The following is an 18,359-nucleotide window of genomic DNA, read 5'->3' on the forward strand; positions in this document are numbered from 1 at the left end:
TCTTGCTAGTGCTGTGTGGTTTCTTTTCTTCAAACTTTTAAATTATTTTAAATTTCTTTAAAAACCAGCAAGCTTTCTGGCATTGAGATAGCTATAGGGATTATTCTTGTGGCCATATACCAGCAAATAAGTGATTCATTTTAATCATTGCTGAGGAAAGATGTAAAGGATGTCTTGGGCACTAAATGAATGTTGTACAAGTATGAAAGGTGTCATGCTAGTTGTGTCTATACAACTGGCTTAGGAGCTACATATTTTACTATTACCATCCATTAAAAGTGGTACCTGATTCATATAATCAAACTTTTTCCTTAGTGTAGTATTCACAGTTTCAGATATGCAGCCTAACTTATTACTACAGTACTATATTTTTCACTGTATTTATGCCTCAGTCTTACACTGTTTCTCCTTAGGAACAATTCTGCAGGACTACAATCCAAACTCTTTGTGAATTGCCAGAACAGGGCTCCTATTTAAGATGTTACGAGTACATAGGCGTGAGAATTAGGAGTGGATTAGTGAGGGTAAAGAAGGGGTTATTATGGTTGAAAAAAATAACTATCAAGAGTGGAATATTTTTGCCTTTTTACAGTAGTGTTGCAATACTAATGCAAGTTTCAATTAAGGAAAATCCCTGACACAACTTAATCACATCAGTTGAATGGAATAGTTGGCTGGAAAGGGCATTTAAATTAACACAATTGTTTAAATGTCAAAACAACTGCAAAACTAGGAAATGTGTTAACCCTAACCCTTATAAATTGGTTACAAAGATTGTTATGTTGAAGCCAATAGGATTGGAGTTTCGGTGTTTGTAGACACTAATATGCATGTGGACAGCGCTTAATGCCTCCTTGGCTCTTTGCCCATCCAATTTTTAAAAATGTTTGCCTTCTAGGAAATTGATGTTTTGCGATCACCCAGGCCCACTATGGAAGTCCATTTATGAATGGACAGACAACACTGCCTACCCCTGTGATTGCCATTTTGCTGATGGCACATACACAAATATGTCCACCACAGAAAAAAGCTGGGGGCCCTGCCATAGGCCTACTTGTAATAATCTCTAGATCAGGCTTCCCTCATTCAGGGCCAATGATTGATGATTAGTAAACTGCTAAAAGCCATCCAGAGGAGGAGCTGTGGTTTTATAATTCCAAGTTAGTATTACTTGAGCTTGTGCAACAGAAATTTCCTTCTTGTCCCTCTTGCATGACCCATAAGATGTGCTCTAGAGGATCCCCTAGCCCTCTGGAGCAGGTTCAGAGGGCCGCACTATGGAAGTGAAAGTAACTATCTACTGGCTACTGCTGAGAAAAGAGCACTCTTGAATACAACCAATATTAATGTCAAGACAAAACAAAAATGATCACTCCACACAGAAACTTGAGTCTCTGCAAAGCAGCTTTCCCAGTTTTCCTTCTGCCACTCAGCAAGTCTTGTGAGCAGCTGCTTGTTGGAGTAGATGGAGCATTCAGCCATGGCCTGGCCTGTGCAGACTGTCCAAACTGGTTCATTCACAGCGGAGGGCCCTGCTTGTGAAAACTGAATGTTACATCACATGTGGGTTAAAGAAAATGCCGTTGTATCAATACTCCTATTTAAGTATATTCTCCTTCTCTTTTGATGCTTTCAGAACTTGTGAAAATAATCATATTTGATTTTCTTCAGAAAATAATAAACTGTTAGTTTTTACATTAACAGTTCCTTGGAGCACAGTGTTGAACCCACAGGAGATTCCCTGTGTCAGTAAAAATAGTACATGAGGGCTCTTTCCGTACCAGAGGGGAACCCCAAAACCTCACTCACCTTTCATGGAAAGTGTGCTTTTTCTCCCTCTCCCCAAATAGATTCTTTTTTAAATAGTTTGACAAGAATGCAAAAGAGGTCTGGAGGTTTTTATAACCCTTTCTAGATTAGGCCTCACTGTCAAAACGTACCTGTGTATTCTTCAGGAGCAACTGAAAAGTGCACTTCTATATAGGGTCTATAATCAGTCTAATATGCAAGAGAAAACATGACAATTCAACTGTCACACAACAGTGTTTAGTAAATATGGGGATGGGTTTAGTAATTTGAAAGAAAAAAACCTGCAAATTCCACTGCCCAATAACCGTAATTGCGGCCCTGTGCTGTTCAGACTGCATTCTGGGGCTCCACATCCTAATGTATTATTGTAAGCTGCCTTGAGACTATGGTAGTAGGCGGCATATAAATGAACGTATATATAAATAAATAAATGGCTGGCAGGCCTCCCTGACAGGGTGGCTTGTCTACCCCAGAGGTAAAGTGTATGAGGTAGTGGTACAGTCTGGAGAGCACTCTGTGAAAATAGAAGCGAGCAATAGTCATACTTTATTTTCTTCAATATTCTTTTAGGCCATAGTAATATTAAAGTAGAACCGTTTCAGGGCACACAGAAAAACTGAAATTAAGGCCAATTCCATTTTCAAAAAATAGGTATATACGCTTGACCCCTGCATGGACTTTTGAAGCAGCAGTTGTGCAGAGCACATCACAATTCCAGCTTCCAGTTATTGTGGTGACAAGCAACTGAAAACTCTGCAGCTGATTCCAGCCATAACAGTGCAACTGACATGCAAGTTTCAGGCTCAACACTATTTTTCTGAGTGCTAATTTGCTGTATCGTTAATTCAAAGACTACATCCCAGCTTCCATAGCTTTAATTTTATTATATGTAATAGTAGAATACCAAGTATGTAAATATTTAGCAATTATCTAGTTCATTTCCTAGAAGGAAACATATTCCAGCTATGACTTCATAAAGTTGGTACAACTTTTTTCAGTAACTTCCAAGTAGGCATTCCATCAAACTGTAAGTTCTTCCATGTTAACAATTGCTCCAATTGCCCTTCCCAGGCAGCATCTAGGAGGCAATAGGACTCTTCTGAGCCCTGGTTCAAAGGATAGAGGCAGAGCTCCAACCTTGGATCTGGTTATCCCACTCGGATCCCTCTCGCAGCTGATGTGAGGAGAGCTCCTGCTTTCTCCTTGGGAAAGTAACCTCAGGGAATGGGGAAAGGGGTGGTGGGAGGGGAAGAGGCCAGAGCCATCATGTGGCACTCCAGTCTCTTTCTCTTCCTGCCGGATGCACCACGGCTACTTGGCCAAAATCAGCCATCCAGCCAACCTGCAGAATGTGAGAGTAGAGGGCAGGCAGCATCTCCTCCACCTCCCCCACACTTTGGAGGATGCATATTCAGAGGCATGTGAGTGTTGAGGCTGCCACCTTAACTGTAGGGATTGTGCCCTAAAGTACTCTTGAGACTAACAAGGTGATTACAGCATAAGCACTGTGGTGGTCAAGGAACGTCGCATTCTGATATAGAGCAACACTGCCATCTATAGCAGCCATGGGGAGGCTGGGCAGCCAGCCAGGTACGAGGGACATCCAGTCCACCAACTTTCTCTCCAGGCAGGGCAGCCTCTTTCCCCAGGCAATAGCCAATTGGAGATTTTCCTCTGCTGCTGTCCTCCCTATGCTGAATTCAGGCTTTAAAAGAATTGATGGCAATAGAGCCTTAAAAAAAATCCAAGCATTGCACTGAGGGAATTTTTAGGAGGGTCTGCTACTTCTTCCTCAAATTAGATACACCCAGGTATTAATCATGCCTAATTACCATGGGGAAGGCATCTTTTGGAGAGGTGGTGGTCATTGTGTGTGTGTGTAAATGAATGAGATTGGCACTATGTCAGGGGCCACATACCTCCAATGGGGTAGCACCATGCTTTGCTGGCATTCAGCCCCATATGTTTGTGTGGAGCCAATTCAACCCTTGGGCCAAAAAAAAGATTTCCTCCTCTGCAACTGAACATTTGAGATTCCAGCACCTTGAAGACCACTGTGTACAATAAAGATCCTTGGGTTTATTTCCAATTCAAGTTCTCATTTTAATTCCCCCTTTTTAAAAGCATCACTCAATTTCATCTGGACTGGCTAGCTGTTTTATTCTGGAAGTCCAGACTGTTAGTTGAAAATATGCCCTAAACTGGTGACTATTTTTTATTAATACTTACAAATTCTTAGACCACCTACACTAAAGATGGAACTTATTTCACCATTGGTTCAAACTACACTTAATATAAAGGAGCCAGTCACCTTGCAGTGGTCTTACTCTCTCCTAAATATGTGGTCTTGGTCTCCCTTTGGGGCTTTGCAAATCAGGGGACCAGAGATGCTCTGCAATGGACTAATGCTCCTTCAGCCCATCTTTTCTACAAGGAACTTGAGCCATACTCTAAGTTCCAAGACTCTACACAGGTAGGCAAAATATAACAGTTATGCTGTGCAACTAATGCCATACTTTGCACTTTTCAAAAGGAGGAACCTGCCCTCAGCTGTGCTCCTGCCTATTTTGAAGTAATTAGGATCTAGCTGCAAACAAGGTTTATCTCTGTCTTTTTTGGAAGGTATATAGAAGTATTTTTTCCTGAATAAGCAGCAACATACAAAAAATCCTCAAGCACAACACTACAACATTGTCCACACAGGCTGCAATACCTTCTTTTCTCTAACACCCCCACCCCCACCTGAGAGACAGGAAACATTTGTTGTAGTTTTTCTTTATTGTTTTAAAAAAAAGAGCGAGACAGACACATACAAGGGGGAGTTAAACTCCTTTTCAACCAGGTTTAAAATCAAAGCCCTCTATAAATAGCAGTGGCTGTTTGGAGACAGATTCTTGTCTACCCGCCTCCACCAATTAGAAACACCTTTAAATAAAAAGTCTTGGTACGACTGGATACAAAAAAAAAGCATTGGGGGACATGGGATGCAGCAGAGAAACACAGGGGAAGGGAGTCAATAGAGCCAAATCTTCTTCCGCCTTTGATCACTGTTTTTAAGCCTTTTAAAAACCCACCCAAACAGAATCCATGTTTAACACGATTTGGGGTTGCTTGTCCTTCCTAGTGGTGAGGGCTCATTCCAGAGGCAACAAGAAGAGCAGCTCACAGCTTCTCACTGTGTAGGTGGGACTGGTGTGGCCGTGTTGGGGCTAGGAGTGATAGGATCCGACTGCAGTGAAGGTCCTTGATCTGAGTTGAAGGAAAGACAAATGGGAGAGGTTAGAGTAGGTTTGGGTAGAATACTGGACCTTACTGTCATTATTTTTCTTTGTGTGATCAATATAGGCATTCTGATATAGTTCTGATGTTTTGGGCTGCTTTATTAACAAGACTGAGAGAAAAGCCTGTGAAAAGGATTGTGGTCAACAGCAGCCTTTGTGCTGGAAGGACAGAAAAGTAGGCTCCCCTCTTAAATGCCTAGTGGAATACAAATGGAAAGGAAGGGAAAGCATGGCTCACCATCATGGTGTCTATGGCTCTAGTGAATTTAACTGAACAAATCAAGTTGGCTCAAACAAGCAAGTCATCCCACACAATACACAGCAGTGGGATTTTCAAGTACCAGCTCACTGATCTCAACTTTGTGTGTCTGATGCTTCAGGGGAAATAGCTTTTTAAGAACCCTTATTGAACAGGCCTTCTATGTACACAATATGAAATACTGAAAATCTACTATAAATCTCAGAATATCATCATCATCATCATCATCATCATCAGAAAACCAAATTTCTACTTGCCGAGATTATGGAGAAAAATGTATTATTTACACAGTACCATCAATGCACATAGCAGCCTAGAATTTCATGGGGAGTTCCCTGACACCCTGAAAATTAGGAAACTTCTGTTAAAAGCTTAGGAAAGCAAATAGGTAATTTCAGTATTTTGCAGGTAAGACTTCTTCCTGTCCTATGACCCCTAAGCATCATTCCTCCCAATCCAGCTGCAAGGGGCCCCTCTGACAGGTGCTTGGCCTAAGGAAGAACACAACATTCCAAGTCCAGGGAACAGTCTTGCAACTGCCACTGTTAAAGTGCCCAAATGAAGTTAGTTGCACAGAGATTTGCCTATCACGCATTCATCCCAACTGCGCAAGACAGATGGAGTGGGAGGAACAACCCATGCCTGGATCTGAACCAGATGCATGGCTAACTATGTGCTTTTAAATGCAAAGGGTGCCTGAATATGCTTGAATACAAAATAAGCTGGGGCCCCTACTCTTTCCTAAGGAAGCTTGTGATGGGGACAGGGGCTGCCTTTCAGTTCACATAGCCACTTTATCAATTCATAGCTTATGTGTAGTTTGCTGCTGATGTACAACAGGCTGGAAGGCCTCTTCACACATGACATTTCTCCAGCAAAGGCAATATCTCCAGGTTTGGGAAGAACAAATCAGTGTAGACCATCCATTTGTGAAGAATCATGCACTGACTGTGCCATGAAGCCCAGGCTGTACTGCCTCTGTGACATGTCCACAGAGGCAGCCCTGAGACCACGGATCCCACATGGCATCTGGGCAATGAACGGGCAATGTGAAACAATGCTTCTCCCTCTCCCACCCCACCACCAACTCTGGGTCAATTCTCACCTGATCCAAGACCAGCATTTGGAAGGAGGCTGCCCTGCATTGCAGCCACAATAGCTGGGCTCTGGGCAGCTGCGGAACCATGCGGCAGTGGGGCGGCAGCAGGGTGCAGGGTGCTAGAGACGTTGATGATGGGCGGATTAGCCATGCTGCACGCAAGGTTACCATGCACTGGATGGATGGGCATGTTAGCAGGGAAGTTAATGCCGATGGAGTCTGTTACGTTACTAGCCATGCTAAGTGGGATGGAGGCAGGCATTCCAAAAGGCAGAGTCGAGGGGATATTACCAGCCATGGCCGGGTGAACGGTTGCTGGGACTGCCCCGGGAAGAATCTGGGATGATGGCTGCTGGCTAGGGAACGGAGGCTGGGCTTCAGAGAGAAAGAGAAAGACAAAGAGCTGAGTGTGACAGCTATTTAGGCAAGCAAAGACTTAACATAACTTATCAGCATTTACTGGTGTTTTAAAATTTCACAGCTTTGGGCTCCTCAGCATGTGATCACTAAATGAGTTCCCCACACTTCCTCTTTTAGAAACACAGAACAGACAACAGGTGGATGAAAATCAGAAGGATTTTCATAATTCAGCCCCCCAGATCCCACCGGGTTTGTACGGAATCACTATGATGAGAGTCTAGCTAGCTAATGGGTTCTGTCTTAAAGACAGGCCACAATTTCTGCATTTGAAAAAAGCTAAGGAAAATTGCAGAAATCATATGAATGGCAGCTGTAGAGAAATCTGTCAAACTCAAGAAATCTGGATTTCCCAGCTTCAACACAGAACCTCTGATACATCCAGCTTTATGCTAAGTTGGGAACAGCATCTAATGCTTCAAAGCCACGTGTGTGATTCACAAAAGATTTACTGATGCATGGTATCTCATCTGATCTGACAGCATCATCCTAACATCTACTGTAGCGACTTTCCACCAGAATGCAAAACGTTGGACCTCATAAAAATGTGGAAGCTTTCTGAAGAAATGAAAATGTCTAGTTTTATAAGGAGGCTGCAACTTACAGAATTCTTGCTACCTCCACATTTTAAATACCCACTTCAACATACAGCTCAGGCCTAACTTATGCATTAAATGCTTAGAGGTATTTTAATTAATTGGTATATAAATATTATTTCTCATAGAGTATTAATAATTCATACACTACTGAAGAAACAAGATGAGGCAGATATCCAGCAAAATTTGTACTGAACAAATTGTTTCATTCTTATGCAAATACAACGTGGGAACAGGCCATGAGGAGGTATGAACTGGGCCTTAAACTTCCATATTAATCCCCATGATCTTCTGGGAGGTGGGGTGCCTAGCATTATGCTCGTATTGCAGACAGACTGAAAGACACAGATGCTCAGCATTATCAGGCCAACATGGTGCAACCCATCCTTCTCCCACTTCTTCCAGAGCAAAGGTTTTTCTTCTGCCCTTTAGAGAAGAGCCACATAATTTACTTGTTTGTGCAGTCACTAAAGCTGTATCCATACTAACACTATCCTCAAATACCTACACTTAAGCAATACATGGATGGGAATGGAATAGTGCCAATTGTACCCAACCACATCCTTGATGTCCATGTATTCAGTAGGAAGCCTTAAAGCAGGAAAAGCAATTATGGGTTGAGCTGGCTCTGTCTTTGTAGGGAGCCATTGTGATGCAGAGGTTAACAGTGTTCGTCTGTGACTCTAGCAGTTTGGGTTCTAGTCCCCGCTCAGCCATGGAGCCAACTGCGTGACTCTGGGCTCAGTCACAGACTCAGCCCAACCTACCTCACAGGGCTGTTGTGGGAATAAGAATGAGAACAGGAGGAAGAGAATGCTGTATACTGCTTTGAGTTCTCAAAAAAAAAAGAAAGAAAAAAGGCGGGATATAATAGATAATCTAATAGATACATAAATAAAATTGTAGGGATTCTGTTCCCCCCTCTCAGAAGCAGACATGATCTGCTGCCAGGATAGCAGCCTATGTGAAGGTGGAATCAGAAGTGAAGAGGGGGGTACAAGACACCTCCAGTCAGAGGCCTGGAGATAAGGTTCCTGGCATAACCAAGTAGAGCCTTCATGGCCATCCTCAAATTCTTCTCTTCCCAGGAAGAATTTCAAAAGAGAGCCCTGGAAGTTCTATGGCAGGGGAGAGGGGATCTCCTGCAGCTGTCATGCCGAGCCACAATCTTGACAGCATTGTGTTCTTTATACACAAGCTCAGTGATGTTTCATCATTTTTGCTGTTCCTAAGGCAGGAAACATCACAAAAGGCATGTTCTGTTAGGCATTCACTCATGGGCAGTTTCAAAATCAATGTACCTATGAAGCTAACTTAGACGGAGTCCCATTTTGAGTCTCTCTGCCCCAGTACTGTCTATTCTGGCTGGCCTGGTTCTCCGAGGCCTTTCAGCTCATGCTTCCCAGCCCTGCTTCGTAAAGAACCAAGAGACTGATCATGGATCCTTCAGCATGGAACACACAGGCCCTAGCACTGCGCTGGAGTCTCCGTCCTCTGCAGGCCATGGGGACAGCTGCTCTGACTTACCATGGGAACCTGTGGGTGGCTGTCCAGTTTGGCCCGGGCCAGTTGGTGGTGCTCCAGCTGCTGTCTGCTGTGGCTGCACTGCCACGGGCTGCCCAATCTGCTCTGTCTGAGCCATACTGCTGGGCTGTCCTATGGTACTGGCAGCTGGCACCGATGTCTGGCTGATGGGAATGGAGTGAGCAGCTGATGCCAGGGGAGCCCCTGAAGAAGGGAGAGGCTGGGAGCCCCCAGGGAGAGAGGGTGGTGGCGGCGGCGGCGGCTGCTGCTGCTGGTGCATCTGCTGGAAATGCTGCTGGCGAGCTCGCATCTCGGCGTACTTGAGCTGCTCCATGTGGAAAGCCTGACGGTCAGCCAGGAGCTGCTGCCTCTGGTACTCAAGCTAAAGAGAGGTCAACAAAGAGTTGTGCAAGGCAGTTTTTCCTCACTCAAAACTCCTCAACACGTTTCCTGCTCTTTTCTTTCTGAACAGAACCACTGGAGCCCAAATTCTTGTGCCATTGCTTCATTAAATCTAAATAAGGATCAGGTTCCCAAGCACTGATCAGGCCCAATCCTAGTTAGATTTATCATGAAATGGCAGTATATGCCTTCGGACCTTTCTCTGGGTCTGCAACAGGAACTGCTACTGGCTACAGGTGAGACAAACTGTCAGATGGTCAGATTGCATAGTTGGACTGAGGTGGCCCTAGGTTCAAGTAAGAGTTCCCATAATAACCAATTAGAAAGAGAAATAAGACACAAACACACAAAATTACACCTCAGCACAAGGATCATCAAGTCAGTGATATGAACGTGGAAATGACACAACTGTACTCACTGCCTCACGTTCCCGATCCATGATGGTCTCTAGCTCCTCAAAGTGCCGTAACTTAATCTCAAGCTTCTTCATCTGTGTTTCCACCAACAAGGCAACCAGTGACTTGATTTTACGCTCTTCCACTGCAGCCAAGTGCTGAAAAGAAAATGCAGGAGAGCAATTCTCTTAAAAGCTAATGCAAATGCTTTGCTGGGTGCTTAAAGTGTCTCACACTATCTCATTAGCACCTTGTAACTCAAGGCACATCTATATTGTTTTGTTCATAATGCAGATGAAGGGCTGAGGTGGAAAGCGTCATTGGGTGGGTTTGACTGCAGTGGGAAAGTAATCTATGGTGGCTTGTCTTTCCTCCCTGCACAAGTCAGCTGTGAGCTATGCAATTATCTTCACTGGGCACGGGTTGTTGTGATATCTGAAGCAGAAGATGTGGATGGCGTACTGACAACATATCAGGATAGTCTATCAACTACAATAGCTACCTACCCTCACCAGGCATGACATCCTGCACCTGGCAAGGGTAATTATGCATGCCAGCTTGCAAACAAGCCACCAAGACTTATTTTCCCTCAGAGATGGTGCAAACTTAGGCAATAACTTCCCTAAAGAGATGGCATGAACTCATGACTAAGGATGTAAAACTGGGGACCTCCTGATTCAAACCAGTTTACATCAGGCATCAAGATTTCAGAAATCTTCATGTTATTTATTTTCATTATATTAATTTTGAGCTTCATTATTTTGGTTTCAGTGCCTGTTTTTGAATTATGCTGTTGGAACCTTGTGAGCCACTATAAGAAAGCAGTCTACTAGTTAAAACAACAACAACAAGTGATTTACTTGCCCTGTTCTTTTCAGGAAAAAACCCAAACTAGAGCTCCAGTGCTGCACTCTTCCACCTGCCCTATAAATACAGCAGAACCCAGTGACTCCACTGACCACTCACCTTTGCTTTCACTGCTGCAGCAGCCAAAGCAGCAGCAGCTGCAGTGGAGAGGTTACCTTCGCCGATGTCTCTCTCCACCTTGGTCTTTCGCTCACCCTCCGTCTCTGCAAGGTCCTTGGGTCCCTCCTCCTGACCATCCTTGGGTTCCTTTTCCTTTTCTCCATCAGCTGAGACACAGGAGGACACATTACAAGAAGGGAAACAGTCTCTTGTGCTATTGTTGCTTGAAGGTGATAGAATATGCACCAGTGCTCAGAGTTTATAATTTCATATTTGTTCACATATGCAGAGGCTGACTGTACTCCAAAGGGAAGGTTGGCCAGAAACTTATAAAGTTTCTCTCTCAGCATCGACGAAGACAGCTGCCCTGTTAATTCTCTCCCAAGGATCTACATACCCACCAGTGAAACTGATTTCAGGATCTAATTCTGGGGTGGGTAGAGTGCTGTAATCTCTAAGAGGCAAGCAGTCTACTACACATCCCTGCAGTCCAGAATATCACTAACGGAGACTTTAGGGTGATGTAGTCACAGCATCCCAACTCAGCCTCCTAGTTAACTAGTCACAGCATGAGCTGTGCAATTTCCAGGAAGAAGGTGCTCACCCATCGTGTCCCCATCACTTTTGTCCATCTCCTTCTCGCCATCAGCCTCTTTGTTTTTGTCTTCCTCCTTCCTAGGCACCTCTCCAAGTTTCTCCTTCACTTCCTCCTCCAGGGATCCTTCTCTTTGTTCCTACATTGAAAAAAGGACTTGCTAGAACCTCTGAATGATTCTTCCCGCAGTCCAGTATCAACAGCTTGGAGCTATAGCAGACCTAGCTGGAAAACTTTCAGAACTTAGGCATAGATATTCTGGTGGCCAGGACAGTACACCAGGAAATAATTTACTAGAAGTGATCAAATTTGAAGAAAATGTAAGAAGTTAGAGGATAGTGTTTCTATCACTCTGTTTAGACCTGGGCACTCCTCTTTAAGGAGGATATCGACAAGTTGAAGCAAGTTACAGATGAAGAACCAGGATGATGAGAGGTTGGGAAAGTAAGTCCTGGGAGGAACAGTTGAAAGAGACAATTATGTTTGGCTTGGAGAAGAGAAGTTTAAGGAGATAGCTTAAAGGCTGCCATGTAGAAAATGAAGCAGACACGCTCTCTGATGCTCCAGAGGGCAGGGCTAAAACTAGTGGGTGGAAATTGCAGGAAAGCAGATTTCAGCTAAAGAAGATCAGAAACCTCTGAAGAATGAGAGCTGTTCTTCACTAGAGGTATTTAAGCAGAAACTGGATGACTATCTCTCCAAGATGTAGCTGCACCCTGCACTGCAATGCCTACAGTGAGTATGGGGTTGGACTAAATTATCTCTGAGGCACCTTCCAGTTCTATTATTCAATGGTGCAATCTGATTCCTCACATATGGCCAGTTTCCTGTGAGGAAATCCCTCGGTCCCCCCACCCATCTATGTATCCCCCCAAAACCCTGCTTCAGAGCTTGAATTAGACTCATTGCTGCAGAATGGTTTATCCAGCCCCAGCCCTCACTTTTTACCTCTTTCTTCTCCTCAGATGGAGGTGGTTCTGCCCGGTTTTCATCTGTGCAGCTTTCTTCTAAGTAAGGAGCGGAAATATAGGACAAGGCAAGAAAGAGCAATATTAGCATCTCCATGTAAGGCTCCCACCCACACCCTAAAGCAGAAAAAGTGTTGAAATAATGAATTAGGGTGGGGAATGCATTAAAAAGCCAAGATTTGAGGAATTCTGTCTCAAGCACTATTACAAAGAATGAATGCTTCAGGACAAACTGGACTGAGGCACTTACAAGCTCTTTTGAGATTGCTGGATTTCAAGAACTGAGGAGGGATCAGGACTGGGGCCCTTCAGAGAGAAGATAATCCCACTGCCAGTCTCTACTTTCCCTCATCACTTACGTTTAAAAGCAGAGGTTCTCTGAGAGGGAAGGCCCCAGAACCCATTCTCTAACTCACTGGAAAGCCAATATCCTTGGCCACCTACCCCAACCCTCATACAACCCAGTCTGACAGGGTTGCGGGTGGTTAGTCAGAGTAACCTTGGGGATCCCTTATGCAGCACCAGGTGACTGAGTGAAAAGTCCAGGTCAGAAACAGCCAGCTCTGGTCTCCTGTGCCTCGCACCCTTCTTAGTCACCACCACATGCTGACTGCAGTTCAGTGAGGACACACTGCAGACTGAAGCATGGAAGGAACCCCATTCGCCCCCTCACCTATTCTCTCCAGCTCATCAGAGGTGGTCCCTGCAATTCCACTGCTCTCCAGACCAAATGCTGGGTCTGCCTTGCCTGTCACCTTGGCAGCTTCCTCCACCTTGCGAACATGCGCTTCAACCAAGGCTGTGGGCACCTCCTCCTTCATCTTGGAGAACTCCTCTAGAGAAGACAACCTCAGAATCAGACAAAAGGCTCTGTTCACAGCAATGGATGACAAATTGGTGTGGGCAACATGAATATAGACAAAGGGATGGAATGGGTATACAGAAGATGCTGCAGCCAGAGGGAGCTGAGAGAGACCAAAGCTGCAGGTGGGCAGGGGACTCCTGAAGACTCAGAAACAACAGAATTGTAGAAGCTGTGGCAATTAAATGAACACCCATCACATCTTAACTGGGCCCAATGACTTAAGTGCCAGTGGATGCACCTTCCAAGTTTCTCCATTGGGACAACCTACATTAAGCTGCACCATATATTCAGATTTTAAAACTCCCACGCTAAAATATTATCATATAATATTTGCAAGCAAGCATTTTGATAGGAATGCATGCTTGCATGGAGCTTCTGATCGACAATTTGAAGAGCAGCGGCTAGGCTTTGACAAAGTCAAAAACTTGAGAAACATCCAACCAAATGTTTATGGTAAGGGAGGCTTATGATAAAGCCAAACAACCAGAGTATGCTTTGGAGTCTCTGATCTCAGTTCAGTCCGTGCAATAACTTCCTATATAACAGCAGAAAATTCTTACTAGTTCCCTGGATGCTGGCTCAGAATGTGGCATCCTGAGATCCCCAGCTTTCATTTTTAAAAACTCCAAGATTTTAGTCCTTACAGTTGTAAAGAAAAGCTTAGTAACACACAGACATTGCACTATGAAGTATCAGAAGATGCAAAGAATTTCCAGAAGTGATACGATACCCTGCATCTTGTACTTTTTCCCATGGTGGCTGGAACCTGCCCAATAATTCTATCCATTCTGTATTAAAATCCTTCCCTCCCCAAAGTCATTAACCCCCCGCCAAAAAAAAAAAGACTATGATTCTGCAAAAGCCATAATCTTGGAAAGAGAATAAATGGCTTAATTTATGTAAAATAACATGCTTACAAAATCAAGCTCCAATCTATGAGTGGTGGGGGAAGCATACAGCCCACTCCTGGGAGTCCCTGTTAATTACCTAGAGCTGACTTGGCTGCTGCGGATGCTACACGGGGGTCCACCACAGAAGCCAGGAAGGCCACAGTGCTCATAACAGGATTGCCCGACTGGCTGAAGGGAATGGGTTGGTAGGCTAGGGGTCCAAGTGAGGCCTCAGAGTCCTCCAGGTAGGGGTCCTCAATGGGAAGACGCAAGAAGTGCAGAATGCACTCATCCTGGGTGCGGCTGCCAACATGCTCAGAAACCTTGTTCCAATCGTCTTTGTACATCTCCAGTGCCTAGAAGACAGTTTGGAAAATACTGACATGTACATGTCTAAAGCTATTAGGGACTTGGCCTCAGCATCCTCTTCTGAGGTGCTTGGTCTAGCCTACTATGTCCAACTTTAGAGCACTTCTAAATCAATTTAGTCTAAATTTTGAATATCTGACATTTGTTTGCATTTGTGAACTACAGTTTCAGAAAGAATACAGTGAGGTATGCAATGCCTTATTTCATGAGGTATGGCAGGAAAGACACATCCAAACATGCCCACAGCCCTGAAGGCACTTCAACCCCTCAACTCACTATACTGTTTTAGGAATTTTTATGGAAAAACTGGTCAAATTTCAAACGACAGCAACTCTCAGCTCTGCTCTCCAGCTGACTATAACCTGCAGAGCTGAAGCATGCATATTAGCAAGTGAGGACAAGCAGGAGGGAGAGGAGGATGGAGCCAGAAGGTTGCTGGAAGGGACTAAAAGGAGTGTTTATTAGAAGCTATCAGTGGCAAGACTGTACAAAAGATGGAAAAAATATCCAAGACCATTTCCCTTTGAATAACCAGGTCAGGGTAGACATAACAGTTACTTAAAACTAGCTTTCACTGTGGTTTGATTCCATAACCCTGCTGAAGATTCTATAGGCAAATAATGCTTGAGCTTCCAAGACTTGATCTTGGAGAGCATGTATTGTGAAATACCTGTGAGGACCACTGGTCACCTTGCAAGCAGGGAGGCTGGAAACTAACACACTTTGTTCAGTACAAATACTAACCCTCAATTATGGCTAGTGCAAACCATGGTTTCAAGCTCTCTTTAACCCACGGATTAACATGTTGGGTTGTGGCAAGTCATCGGAACAAAGAAGTTGTCTTGTGCCAAATCAGATGACTGCCTATCTAGCTCAGCACTGCCTGCACAAAAGGTGGGCAAACACTGGGCTGCCAGGATCTTTGCCTTTTACAAGAGCCCTGAAATCCATTTACGGATGCCAGGTGCAAAACGGGGACTGAAAACATGGTCCAAGAACATGGTACCTCTGAGCTTATGTTCAGCCTAGGAATCTGTTTTCAGTACCATACCTAAGCTCACAGTCCCATCTCACAGAAGTCTGCTCCTGGCTTGCTCTGCAGGTCTCTTTCATCTCAGGAGGGGATGGGGTGCAGAAGGTAGGGGTGCTGGGGAGCAGAAAGCCTGCTGATGATTCTGCGAGTTAGAAACCCAGTAATATACCAGCAGACCCCCATCCACTTTCTGCCCATTCCTGGCCTCTACTGACTTGAAGCAGCTCTCCAGGATTAGGAGAAGCAGCCTTTTCTAGTCCTGTCTAGATAAATGTACATATAAAGCATGTGGTCTACCCACTAAGCCACATGCAATGTGACCCTTAACCATGTTCTGTTTTCAATAACCACAGTTAAGGGGTCTGTCGGCAGAGACCCTCAGTGTCCAAGCTGAGACTTTTCCGAAAAAAACAGCACAGAACTCTAGATACAAACACTGTTATCTGGATGCTGGTGCTATACACATTCAGGTGTGATGGCTTGAGAAGCCAGAAACCTACCAACTCACTATTTTTATTCAATAAATACATTCCATATAGTAGTGACAAAAACTTGATTCCAAGGAAGGTTTAGCTGACAAAAATGGAAACAAGTTGGGGATTTCATAGTAAAATGCATGAAAGGTAGGCATCCCTAAACCAAAAAAAAAAAAAAAACTCACAAATGAGAGAAGCCAATTTAGTATCTACCATTAATCAAGAGCTTCTCTGTCCACTCACCTCCAGCAATAACAATGTCTCCTGCTCTGTCCACTCACGGGTAGCACTCGCAGCAGCTTTGCTCTGTATGGAGAGATCAGACATTAGAACTGATACCTCCTGAATGAACTTGTAAAAAAATCCACCCTGTCCCCAACCTTTACCTTGGAAGGAGCATTTTTCTTAGTGTACATGTCAGTGCGAAGTCCAAAGTTTTGCATATCTGGTGGTTTTTCTTTGCTCTTGTCAGGGAAGTTCAGCATCTGCTGAGAAGCTGTGGTTTGCTGCAAATGGAGAACAGACTTCATGTGATGCAAAGAAAGCCGTAAACTCAAATCCTCTGAAGTACAACTTGAAAGTTCACAGCCATCTGTAATATACATACCCACAAAACTCTGGCTCTTATTTGTGACCAATTTGGAGCATAGCAACCTTACAGATGTGGTGTTGTTGTTGCTATAAGCTGTCAAGTCATCTCTGACTTATGGCAGCCCTATGTATTAAAGCTCTATGGATGTAATATAGAGGTACTGTGAAGCTATATAGACCAAACATCTGAGGTAGTATGCTGTTCATGTTCTGGTTTGGTCTAAATTGTCCATGACAGGTATCTGCAGACGTCTGCCTTAAGCTTTGTTTAAATACTAACCATGAAGCCACACAGTGTTACACAGGTTATGATGACATGATATTCAGTAACATCTAACAAACCTCTAATGAAGTGGGAGATGTGACAACTCCCCTCCCCTCTAAGAAGCTCAACAGGCTGGCCTAGACCACCTCTGGCTGCATGGAGTTCCACAGTTTTCCATAAGCAGCAGCCCAGGTAGGTCTCCTCTTCTGGGAGCCACAAGCAGTGACAATTTACATTCCCCACAGCAGCTTTCCTACCATCTCTGGTTTCCCCTTCACTGTGTCTGTGACGAGATCTTCAATCTCCTTGCTCTTCCGTCCAGTTTTGGTGTCACTATCACTCTGACGACCCTAAAGAGTAAGAAAGTTACTTCAAGTTTGCATCCATTTAGATCAACATTTTTAATTGGGGAAAACACAAGAATAAAGCATTTTCCATGAACACAGAAACAACGTGAAGATAACAAAAAGATCCTAGCATGCACAACTGTAGAATTCTTCCTGATTTTAAAACTCCAGGCCAAGGTAGCTGTTCCCTAGGTTTTAAGATTGTCCCCAATACAATTTAATCCCATTTCTGCGGCTTGAAGTAATGCGCGACTAATTCAGTTTTATCAAGTATTTTTAAATCTTTTGAATGTTTTTATGTTACTTTCAGTATGTTTGGTAAGCGACCCCTTGAAGATATTGAGTGATAAAGATGTGAATAAATGAAATATGTCACTTTATTTTTCTGAGGTTGTTAAAAAAAAATCCTGTTCTACCTGGGGAGTTTTGGGTTGCAATGGCACCAATCCTGAAGGAGTGTCAGCCAAAACATGGAAATGTGATGTAGGTGGTGGTCCCATTGGGGTTGGCCGGCTCTCTGCATCCACCTGGTAGTTAATCAGTCCCCACTGCTCCAGAAAGGCATGGACTCTGTAAAAGAGGATCAGAGTTGGATCTGGAGCACAAAATCAATTTCAAGAACTTGACAAATTGTCTGCTTTTGAGGGAGGATACAGCTTTGGACAAAATACACAATTTTCTGTTGATTAGCTATATTACAGAAGACCGATTTTTTCAAGCCAGATGATGCACAATCCACAATTTTTGTTCTTTGATGTTGTTTGTCTACACTGACTCTAGTGCCAACTAAGAAACAAGACAGATTTCCTGTTGCTGTTTAACAAAATAAAAGTGCAGCAGCCAGACTCTGTCCCATAGAAATTCCTTCTGTTTTGCTCAACAATTCCGTCCCTCTGCACACCTCATGATGGCACAGACATCCCCTGCCAGATTCCGGCGGCAAGCAGTTGAGGTTAGATACTCCTGTGGATTCAGTCGGTAGGTATCAATCATGAAATTGCGGTATGCCAAGTATCTAGAATATGGCCAAGAGAAAAAAGAAATACTCAGAACCATGCATTTCACACTATCAAGCATTCCCATGTGATCAAGTCTATTCTTTGTCACCAGTAAGATGCCCACAAGGTCCAGTTCCCAAGCTTTATTTCTATTCAGTGTGAGCATGTGACTAAGTAGCAAAGAAGAACGCCCAACTCTCTTCTTACCAGGAGA

General features: G+C 44.0%; 1 protein-coding gene across 5 annotated transcripts in view; it reads right to left on the reverse strand.

The window, feature by feature from the left end:
* Positions 1-4,568: 4,568 nt before the first annotated feature.
* The window catches only part of SMARCC2 (SWI/SNF related, matrix associated, actin dependent regulator of chromatin subfamily c member 2), a 33,022-nt gene continuing 19,231 nt past the window's right edge, over positions 4,569-18,359 (reverse strand). For 2 of the 5 annotated variants that reach the window (XM_044421901.1, XM_044421904.1), the window contains 14 exons: positions 18,049-18,162; positions 17,564-17,717; positions 17,058-17,150; positions 16,331-16,450; positions 16,188-16,250; positions 14,164-14,422; positions 12,985-13,146; positions 12,292-12,350; positions 11,353-11,482; positions 10,749-10,915; positions 9,806-9,940; positions 8,989-9,367; positions 6,455-6,823; positions 4,569-5,058 (listed from right to left, as the gene is read on the reverse strand). In XM_044421901.1, the coding sequence (XP_044277836.1) occupies positions 4,982-5,058; positions 6,455-6,823; positions 8,989-9,367; positions 9,806-9,940; positions 10,749-10,915; positions 11,353-11,482; positions 12,292-12,350; positions 12,985-13,146; positions 14,164-14,422; positions 16,188-16,250; positions 16,331-16,450; positions 17,058-17,150; positions 17,564-17,717; positions 18,049-18,162 (2,281 nt within the window). In that variant the 3' untranslated portion in view covers positions 4,569-4,981. The remainder of the gene's footprint in view (positions 5,059-6,454; positions 6,824-8,988; positions 9,368-9,805; positions 9,941-10,748; positions 10,916-11,352; positions 11,483-12,291; positions 12,351-12,984; positions 13,147-14,163; positions 14,423-16,187; positions 16,251-16,330; positions 16,451-17,057; positions 17,151-17,563; positions 17,718-18,048; positions 18,163-18,359) is intronic. The other 3 variants (XM_044421902.1, XM_044421903.1, XM_044421905.1) reach the window with 3 other exon arrangements.

This window comes from Varanus komodoensis, unplaced genomic scaffold (assembly GCF_004798865.1).
Source record: "Varanus komodoensis strain SLA01 unplaced genomic scaffold, ASM479886v1 scaffold12, whole genome shotgun sequence".
Taxonomy (NCBI): Eukaryota; Metazoa; Chordata; class Lepidosauria; order Squamata; family Varanidae; genus Varanus; species Varanus komodoensis.